We start from the raw sequence: 10,340 nt of genomic DNA on the forward strand, positions 1-10,340 counted from the left end.
ATATAGGGAGATGACTCAGAGAAGTTCTTCCTGCGGAAGCATGAGTATCTGAGTTTGACCTCCAGAACTCGTGTAAAAAGCCAGATGTAATGGTTAGTTGTGGAATCCCAGTGCTGGGGAGGCAGACACAGATCCCTAGAATCCCAGGCCAGTGAGAGATCTTTCTCAGAGAGGGGCAAAAAAGAAAAAAAAAAACATAGGTGGATTGTTTCCTGAGGAATAGCAGTGGAGGTCTTTGGCCTCCACATGCACACTCATGCATGCACGTGCACACACACACATGCATGCAACAAGCACATGCATACACATGAACATAGATACGCGTACCTAGTTACGGTGAACAGTAAACACGTGGGAGACACAATGCAGGCAAGATCTTTAATGCATTCTTCACAGCCCAGGGAGGACCCCTCTCCATTTGTACTTCTGCAGACATCAGAGTGTAGTCTGTGGGTTAATTTCCTCTCTCCTCCTCCACAGACTTTCCTGCCTGTGAAGTGGATGGCTCCTGAGAGCATCTTCGACAACCTCTACACCACGCTGAGTGATGTCTGGTCTTACGGCATTCTGCTCTGGGAAATCTTCTCCCTTGGTATGGGCTTGACCTCTCTTGTTACTTTGGCTCATTCTGAAGGGCTATGTGTCCGTCCCAGGTCCAGGGTGCCAGCATCCAGGATGACATGTGCATTGTCAGCCAATCATATTGCAGCTGCTTCACTCCGCAAGCCTGCCTTTACCATGTCTGGTGGAGGCTGAGCAGAGTCAGAGGAATCTTTGGGGGATGTTTCCTCCCCCTAACCACTGCCCCTTTTCACTCCTGGGTTGTGTCAGAGTGATTTGCCCCATGGGAAGGGCTTCCAGTGACATCTGCCTTTTCATTCTGGACTCTGGGCTTAGATAGATCACTGGTAGTTTCCTTTACTTGATGAATGAGGCCCAGGTGAGAGGTGAAGTGGCAAGGAAGGGGGTGAGGTCCCCATCTTGAGGATCTGAACCTCCTTAATGTTTGATCACCTGTCACCAGGCCTGGGCAAAGCCGGTGCCTGCTGCCAGGGGAGGTTGTAATTGAGTGAGGAGGGATGACTGTGACCTTTGGATTACACAGTTGGAGGTAAACCCCGTAAGCTCTAATGTGGGTTCAGAGGAAGAAGAAAGGAGTCTCAGAGCAGAAGCTTCAGAGAGGAAGTCAGACTTGGCCCGGCCTTGCCTGTGTGCTCAGTGAGCTGCTATTTCTCCCCATACCGCCTTTCCTGAAGCCTTTGTACTCCCTTAAAACAGTGGATTATTAAAACATTTCAGGTGCCAGCTTTGAATTTGGCTGTAATTATTTGAACACTTGTGGGGAAAATGGCACTTTTATGCTGGGCACGGTGGGGGCACACCTTTAATCCCAGCACTCAGGACACAGAGGCAAGCCGATCTCTATGAGTTTGAGGCCAGCCTCGTTTACAGAGTGAGTTCCAGGACAGTTAGGGCTGTTACATAGAGAAACCCTGTCTCAAAACAAATAAACAACGAAAAGAAAGGAAATGACATTCTTATCTTCAGTGGCTTAGAACACCTCCTCACCTTTTGAGTGTGCATGTAGATCTAGTAGTTAGAAACACTATTAAATTCGTTAGTGATTTTTTTTCTAAAGTTGTATATGTTTTGCCCAAGATGCTTGAACCTGATCAACCAAGACTCCCATATCAAGTTTGAGCAGCCTCTATAGTCAAGGAGATGTAACCCTACAAGGTCTTTGAAAGAATCAGGACATCAGGGCTCAGGATTAAAGGTGTGTGGTACAAGCAGAAGCCCGTCTTCATCCAGTTTTTTTTTTTTTGACTTAGGTGGCACACCCTACCCTGGCATGATGGTTGATTCTACTTTCTACAATAAGATCAAGAGTGGATACCGGATGGCCAAACCTGACCACGCCACCAGCGAAGTGTAAGCCCCCTCCCCACCCGTGGGCCAGGGCCCATGTGCCAGGGTCTGTGGGGTGGCGGATATCTACTCGTTCTCGCTCACCCTGATCTCTGCCTTTGCAGCTACGAGATTATGGTGCAGTGCTGGAACAGCGAGCCTGAGAAGAGACCCTCCTTCTACCACCTGAGCGAGATCGTGGAGAATCTGCTGCCTGGACAATATAAAAAGGTCAGTCTGAGCCTGTGACAGCAGCGGGAGGCTTGCGGACGAGGAGGAGAGAAAGAGCGGGCAGTTAGGCCAGCAAGCAGGACTCCTCAACACTGTTTGAAAGGGCGCTTTCAAAAGAGGACACAGATTGTGTGATCCTGTGGCCATGGCTTTGGGGGGTGCTCTACAGGAGCTTGGTAGCAATGATGAATGAAGGCCCCTCCCCCACCCCTTCCCATAGGGCTCTCTTTCGTCCTACAAGCTCGACACCTGTAGGCACTTCATCCTCCAGACATTTGAGTGTCTGAAGCTCCAGCGCAGTCAGAACTCTGAGGACATCTGAGGCCATTAAATTGCTCACTTGGATGTACTTAAATTCATTTGAGGCTGGCTTTTACCAGCTGACGGGAGGGGACAATCCCAGCTGTTCTCCGTGACTCCAGCTGGTTTTCTGTAGCACAGAAAGCATGGTTCAAAGAAACAAATGTAATTTCACGGACCCGCGCAGGAGCTGCCGATGAATGGGGCGATTTTCTGCTGAGGCTGTCAGAAGGGAAGCCAGGCCCTTGAGTGTGATGAAGCTCATCTCAGATGAGTCAGATGAGGTAGTCCCTTTCCTTCAGAGAGGCAACATCAGTAGTTGGCCCTGGGGCCTCCCATCACATGAGCTGAAAGTTCAGTATGTCAGTCTTGATTGCTTTAGCACGTGATGTACCTCGTGTTAAATGACGCTAGGAGCAGGTGGGGATAATTTTCCTAGGCCAGCGGAAGCTTCTCCGTCGGTGAGAAGGGGAAGAACCTACTGTTGAAAGTAGGGTTTTCCATTTCTGTTTTTTTGTGGATGGCCCATGCTCTCCACGGATGGCAAGAAGCTCTGTGGTGTGTTGATTTATGCATGCCGGAGGGATATAGCTATGTCATATGGTATGTTTATTTATTTATTTATTTTGTTTTTTGATACAGGGTCTTTAGAACTAGCTTTTGAGACGTAGCTCTGACTGTTTTGGAAGTCACTATGTAGGCCAGCCTGGCCTCAAACTCACAGATATCCACAGCTTCTGCCTCTCCAGGGCTGGGATTAAAGATGTGAGTCACCGTGCCCAACTTACTTTTAGGGTTTTTTGTTTGTTTGTTTTTTGTCTCTGTGTTTTTTTGAGACAGGGTTTCTCAGTCTTCCCATCAATACAACTTGTCAATATTTGATTTCATTTCCTTTCTTGAGAATAGCCACTTAGGCTGAGTGACTTTACTTTTCTCCGGTGGCTAAAGATATTGAATACTTTTCCAAGTATGTATTGGCTATTTGTATTTTTTCTTTCAAAAGCTAAATATTCATAGCTCATGCTATGTGTCCTGTGTGAGCCTTGGAGCGACTCGGTGACAGGTCCCCAGACTCCATGTTTGTCTGAGTGGGGGTGGTAGGCACCCTGTTGCTGAGAGACCTAGGGGAAAGCTCTTTGTCGCTGAAGTTTCATCAGGAGGCCTGTGCCACACTTGTTCCTCTTTCATGTCCTACATTTCTGGTGACAGTTAACACATGGTCCCCCTCAGTTATTCTTGTAGAAACACATACATGAAAATCACATGTTCTAATTCATCTTACAGTTGGTCAGTAACACTTGATTAAACGTGTAAAATAAATACTTCCAGAGTTACGAAAAGATTCACCTGGACTTCCTAAAGAGCGACCATCCGGCTGTGGCCCGCATGCGCGTGGACTCTGACCATGCATACAGTGGTGTCACTTACAAGAATGAAGATGACAAGCTGAAGGACTGGGAAGGTGGTCTGGACGAACAGAGGCTGAGTGCAGACAGTGGCTACATCATCCCCCTGCCAGACATCGACCCTGTTCCCGAGGAGGAAGACCTGGGCAAGAGGAACAGACACAGGTAACCGGGGGTTTGCCCACCTTCTCCTGTGCCAGCCCGGAAAGGAGGGCTCCTGTGAGACCGAGGCCGTCAGGGTTGTGAACTGTGCTCGGGCAACACGGTGCCGAGTTCCAGAGCCAGCCGTGAAGTTTTGAAGATGCCCCCCACATGATTCTGATGTGTCTTTTTACCCCCAAGTGTGTTCTGGCAGGCTGGTGACCTTAGGGATTGTATACCTAAAAACTTTAGTTTAAAAAATGCTTAGTACACAAGCATACTGTGAGATGACACCTACCAACTAGTGGTGACAGCAGCTAGCATGTTGCCTCATTTACTTTATCCAGTTTGGTGTCACATACACCATTTTACACACACACACACACACACATACACACACACACGCAGGTATGCACACACGCAGGCATGCATGTACCCATGCACACACACTTTTATTTCTCACTGAGAGCTAAGTAGGAAACACCAAGACACTTCACCTCTTCCCTTAGGAAGTGGCATGCACTTCCTAAGAATAAGACCATTCACGTGGTGAATATCATGACCCACGTATGAAAAAGTTACCTGTTAAAGAAGGGTGGAGTTGGAGATATAGGATTCATATTGACCATGCTTGATGTCACAGGTTCAACCCCCAGTACTGAAAGAAAGAAGAAAAAGAAGTTAACAACTGTCCTCAGGTCTCATTTAATACTCATTCTTTATTCAAATTCAGATACTAGTTAGAATAATGACTACTAATATTTATTGAGCTTTTTATATGTTCATAGTTATTAGATTATTATCATAGTTAATTGCCTCTGTAGGTATATTGTTAAGCATTAGTGTTACGCCATTTTTTTTTTTTCCGACACAGGGTTTCTCTGTAGTTTTGGAGCCTGTCCTGGAACTCACTCTATCGACTAGGCTGCTCTTGAACTCACAGAGATCCGCCTGCCTCTGCCTCCCGAGTGCTGGGATTAAAGGTGTGCGCCACCACCGCCAGCCTGTCACATCATTTTTTTAAAGCATTTTTAGTTTTATTTATGTTTCAAAGAGATATTTTTAAATTTATTATATGTTTTTACTTTTTGAGATTATAATTGCGTGTGTGTGTATGTGGTGATTATATTCACCCAGGTATCTAAATACAGACTCTTCAGTCTGTATATTGTGTGTAGAAATGTTCACCTAAGTATATAAATACAGCCTGATCAGTTTGTGTAATGTTACCTATATACATATGTATGTTTTCAGAGCTGACCAGTTGGATAACCAACTGGTGCGTTCCTCCCTAGGGAAGACCATTTCTCTGGTCTCAGCATTCCTTAGTCTTCTGTAGTTCTTTGTCTAGGCTGAGGCTGCCTGAGCTTTCCCCTCACACAGTAACGTGTCTCTTGTCATTCTTATTCACGTCTTGTTTAGGCAGCCATGTCAGTGAGGCTTCTAGTATGTCATTTTATAGATGCAAAAAGAAAACCTTGTTTTCTTCTGTCTTCTCCTGGGTCTTCAGACTCGAGTAGGAGCATGGCAGGAGAGTGAGGGAAATGTGGAACCCTATTCTCATCCTCAGGAGGTTCCAGAGACAGCCAGTGGCTGGTGTGACTCAACTTCGTCCAGCTGACTTCGTTCCTTTTCCTTTCCCCGTGTCTTTTGGTTGGCGGTTGCTTACTCTCCCTGATAGGATGTGTAGGGGAAATAGGAGCTGTTGTCTTGTTAGCACCTTCCACGAAACACCTGTGGCAGGGAAGAAGGCGAGCTGAGTTGTGAAGAGGGCTGTGTCCTGGTTTTGTTTTGGCTCTGGGCAGCACTGGGTAATGACCTGTCATGCTTGGCTGCACAGATTTCGGTATAAAGGACCTTCTACGAAGAGTCCCCTTAGCCCTGGGCAGCCACCCTGGAGGTGCAGCCCGTGGAGTGTGTGGTCAGTCTGCCCATGACTTTAGCCTTTGCTTTTCAATCCCACCAGCTCGCAGACGTCAGAGGAGAGTGCTATCGAGACAGGCTCCAGTAGTTCCACCTTCATCAAGAGAGAGGACGAGACCATCGAGGACATCGACATGATGGACGACATTGGCATAGACTCGTCAGACCTGGTGGAGGACAGCTTCCTGTAACCGGCAGGTTTGGGGGGTTTCTTCTACTCCTGGAGCCTCCTTGGGATCCCTTTAAGAAAACCACTTCGTTGCAATGCAAAGATAGAGAAGAGGACTTGGGTGATGTGGAAAGAGAAGGTCCCAGCGATAGGCCTCAGGGAGCCTCTATGAGTGAATGGGACACTTGGACCGAAGTTTGTCCGTGTTGCCTCTTGCAATGCGTCGGTAGCATCTCAGCGGTGTGTGAGGTTTGGAGATGGATGGACAAGGGAATAACAGGCCACAGAAGATGAGCTTTGTGTTTCCAGGGCACCGGTGAGACTCCCACACACGCAATCCGTGCTGCAACCCAGCTCCTGCGTTGTACTTATGTAAATAACTCTACTAAGCAAGGATGTGTTTAGGTTTGTGTTCACTTTCCTCCCTGGACTTCTGAAGAGACCACTCAAATCCAGCCATGTACTTCCCTCTCGGAATCCGGTACCAGCTGCTGTTGAACTTTCTCATGAAGTACATGCAAAACCACTTTGAACCTTGAAAGGTACTGGGACCGTCCTGTTGTACTGTCTTGTTAGTGTTAATGAGGCAAAAGATGAAAACTAACCGACCTTGAGTAATAGATTGGGGTCTTTTAAGAGCCCTAGAACTTCTCCGTATATTGTAATCTATACTTATAATACTACTACTGTTAATAGGAACGCTAAATATGTAACCCATAACATGATTTTCCACCAGAGAAAGCACAATTAAAACAAAAACCCTTACTAAGTAGGTGACAAGTTTGGCAGTTTTTGACATTTATATTAAGTAACATGTTTCTCAGTAAAATATAATAGCTTTAGTGGATTAAAGTTAGCAAGCACTAGAGAGCCGAGTATAAGTAGTGTCGTCCAGAAGTCTTTGATACCGTGTACTAAGTAGTGTTCTCCCTAATCCACGGCACTAAAAGCAGTTAATCACCTCTGAAGTAATGGGATTAGAAACAGGCAAAGCGGAACCCCCGAGCCCGGAATGTTCTCAGTATAAAAGCTTAAGCCTGGGCCCAGTATGACTTCTCATGCTCTGACCTTGTGGAACTGGACAGTCCACAAAAGGACTCAGATGGGTAGAAGTTTCTTTTATGACTGGTGGTGACTTTGATGGATCCCACCCATCCCTTCTTTTTAAATCTGTGACCTTTGAGGAGGCGTCGACTGCAGCACCTCCTTTTCTGTCCTCTCTTGTCTTAAAAGAGAAAAGAGCTGGAGAAGCCGGAACCACACCGGTGCTGTGGAATGAAGGTTGTGTGGGCATTGGCTGAGCTCTTTAGTTCCCACAGTTAACTGCAACTGCAGTCCCTAGCCCTGGGTTTTCACCCCGGAGATCTGGAATTCCTGGGTATGAGGGGAGCAGGAACCTATATATACTTTGATAAATTCCTTGGTGCTTCTGCTCAACCAGCGTTCAGAATCACTGGCTTGGGTTACAGAGGGTTGCCATGGGTGGGGATTTTGAAATTTGGAACTGGACTAGAAGTCAACTGTGCAGGAAGGCTAAGCCCTTGGCTTCATGTCAGTAACATTTGATGCCATGTATGTAGCAATTCCCATTCTTAATTTAAGCTCCCAGGCTTAGCTGAGGCTGAGAAAGCAAAATCTTGGTTTGGGCGCATCTTCCAGTTTTAGACAATGTGGGTACCACTTCCCACTGGGTGGGGAACCTGAGCTTGCCCACCTCCAAGCATGCCCACAGATGATGCAACTCTGTGTGCCAGGTCTTTGTACAGTTGGCTCCGTATTTGGTGGAGAAGATGAAAAAGTTTTCCTGTTTTGGGGGGGAGGGTTAGGTGGGTGTCGTAACCATCCAAACTGTCAAACTGGCTAGTGTGAGTTCATTGGCATTCTCTGCACTGTGCCTAATTGCTGACTCTGTATGAATGAAACATGGGCTGTGATTACTGCAATCACTGTGTTGCTTCCAGCAGGTGATGCTTTGGAAGCCACAGAAGCAATGGCAAGGTACTTGCCTGCCTACTGGGACAATCTCCGTGCAAACCCCAACTTTCCCTTTTCACAGGAAGTGCGAAGACTGAGCCAGATTGGCCAATTAAAAAACAAAAACCTGACTAGCTTCTTTCGAGCCAATTAGACATGAAGCACATTCGTGTTTCTAGAATTGCAGCTCAAGCGTTCTGTTTGTCACCTGCTCGTACAGCCTTGTGTTTGTTGGCTCTTTCTCCTTTGGTGTTGCTTTGGGCCTTGCATGACACCGTGAGGTTGGGTGCACAGTCCCTGTCCTTAGCTGTTCTTTTCTCTGAGATTGAATGGGAATTCTTTTTTTTTTTTTTTTTTTTTTCAGACAGGGTCTCTCTATGTAGCTCTGGCTGTCCTGGAACTCACTATGTAGACCAGGCTGGCCATTAATTCTCAGAGATTCATTTGCCTCTGCCTCCCAAGTGCTGGGATTACAGGCATGCACCACCACACTCGGCAGGAATACATCTTTATTTTTAAGCAGTGTTTTGAGTGTCTCCCTGATTCATTTCCTTTGTGGCCTCCTGCAGAGTCCCCGGAAGAAAATTTACCAATCTTTTTTGCTTTCTGTTTTAATGATGACAATCAAAGCTGGCCCGAGGAACGCAATTTGTGGCTTTTTAAATGATCAATGATGTCCTTAAAATGTGGTCTGCCAACCTGTACAAAATGGTCCTATATTTGTGAAGAGGGACGTAAGATAAAATGATGTTATACATCAATATGTATATATGTATTGCTATGTAGACTTGGAGAATACTGCCAAAACGTGTATGACAAGCTGTATCACTGCCTTTGTTTATATTTTTTTAACTGTGATATTCCCCACAGGCACATTAACTGTTGCACTTTTGAATGTCCAAAATTTATATTTTAGAAGGAATAAAGAGAAAAATACTTACATGCTCCCCACATGGTGGTGTGTCGAATGTGTGAGAGCAGCGAGCTCTACGGGAGGCTCTGCCGACACGAGATGGCTTCCAGATACCCCTGTTCGTGTTGTTTTAAAAAGTGTAAATGGAGATCTTTATATTTCAATAAATGATTTATTATATATGATTTAAAGTTCTGAGGGTCTACTCCTTTCGCTTTGTTTCTCAGTCTGATCAGAATCCCCTTCCTCTCCCTTCCTACAGTTCAGCCTGTTGGAGGCAGGGTTTTGTTGCAGAGTTTAGGTTGGTGTTTACCTTTGTGGTCCACTTGCCTCAGCCCCGAAACCGCTGGCATCAGAGCCATGAGGCACGATGACTGGCTTCTTTTCCTTTGATTTTTCTGAGCAGACTAGGTAGTAAAGCAGTTTAAGTTCACAGGACTATTGAGTGGAAAGTCAAGCTCTGCCATATATTAACTAGCGTCTCACGCGAGCAGCCTCTGCGTCTTTGCCTAACCTCTCAGAACGTGCAATGTTTGTGACAAGGATGACCCTGCATCAGTGCCCCATCATCTATGCTATGCTTAAGCATCCTCTGTGAAAGTTATATGCAGATTTATGTCCTTCACAGTTTCCCGGCATCCCATCATATAAATTAGTGCAATTCATTAATGAAATGATTATGTTAATAATTGGAAAACAGGCCCCTGTTTTAAAATAACTCCTTTTTTTTTTTTTTTTCCGAGACAGGGTTTCTCTGTGGTTTTGGAGCCTGTCCTGGAACTAACTCTTGTAGACCAGGCTGGTCTCGAACTCACAGAGATCCGCCTGTCTCTGCCTCCCAAGTGCTGGGATTAAAGGCGTGCGCCACCACTACCCGGTTTAAAATAACTCCTTATTACCCAAATTCAGCCAGCCTGTCCATCTGAGCCTGTATCTTTCAGAGCATAGCTGTTGATTGGGTGTTAGCTCTGTCTGGGCTCTGCCCAGGAAGGAGACAGATTCCTGGGAATAAAACATCTCTGACTGAACAACAGGTACACAATTCCATCCTTTGACACAACACAGACAGTTTGTATATTTTATCTGGTCTACTGATTTTTTTACTAGGGGGTTAAAAAGTTCTAATTTTTTTTGAATCTTTCAATAACTTTAAAAAAAATCCCTGCAATGGGCAGTGGCAGGAAAGACTTCTCATAGACACAGAAACCCAGGTACCTGAAGATGAACGGCTTCTCTAAAAGCCATGTAACCGAGTAATGATTGCACTAGGATTAGAAATTCCAAATATATGAAGCCCACTAGCATTTGCATGATGAGTCAAGGAGAAAGCAAGAGGCACTGAGAACATCAGCATGCAGAAGGAGCTTGCCTGGCT

The 10,340-nt window shown here is 45.9% G+C and overlaps 1 protein-coding gene across 5 annotated transcripts in view; it reads left to right on the forward strand.

The window, feature by feature from the left end:
• Positions 1–9,150, forward strand: part of Pdgfra (platelet derived growth factor receptor alpha) — a 43,893-nt gene extending 34,743 nt beyond the window's left edge. For all 5 annotated transcript variants that reach the window (XM_050149990.1, XM_050149994.1, XM_050149991.1 and 2 more), the window contains exons 19-23: positions 481–592; positions 1,833–1,932; positions 2,034–2,139; positions 3,769–4,010; positions 5,953–9,150. In XM_050149990.1, the coding sequence (XP_050005947.1) occupies positions 481–592; positions 1,833–1,932; positions 2,034–2,139; positions 3,769–4,010; positions 5,953–6,100 (708 nt within the window). In that variant the 3' untranslated portion in view covers positions 6,101–9,150. The remainder of the gene's footprint in view (positions 1–480; positions 593–1,832; positions 1,933–2,033; positions 2,140–3,768; positions 4,011–5,952) is intronic.
• The last annotated feature ends 1,190 nt before the right edge of the window (positions 9,151–10,340 follow it).

The sequence above is a fragment of the Alexandromys fortis genome, unplaced genomic scaffold, assembly GCF_014885135.2.
Source record: "Alexandromys fortis isolate MF-2015 unplaced genomic scaffold, M_Fortis_MF-2015_v1.1 scaffold_0, whole genome shotgun sequence".
Taxonomy (NCBI): domain Eukaryota; kingdom Metazoa; phylum Chordata; class Mammalia; order Rodentia; family Cricetidae; genus Alexandromys; species Alexandromys fortis.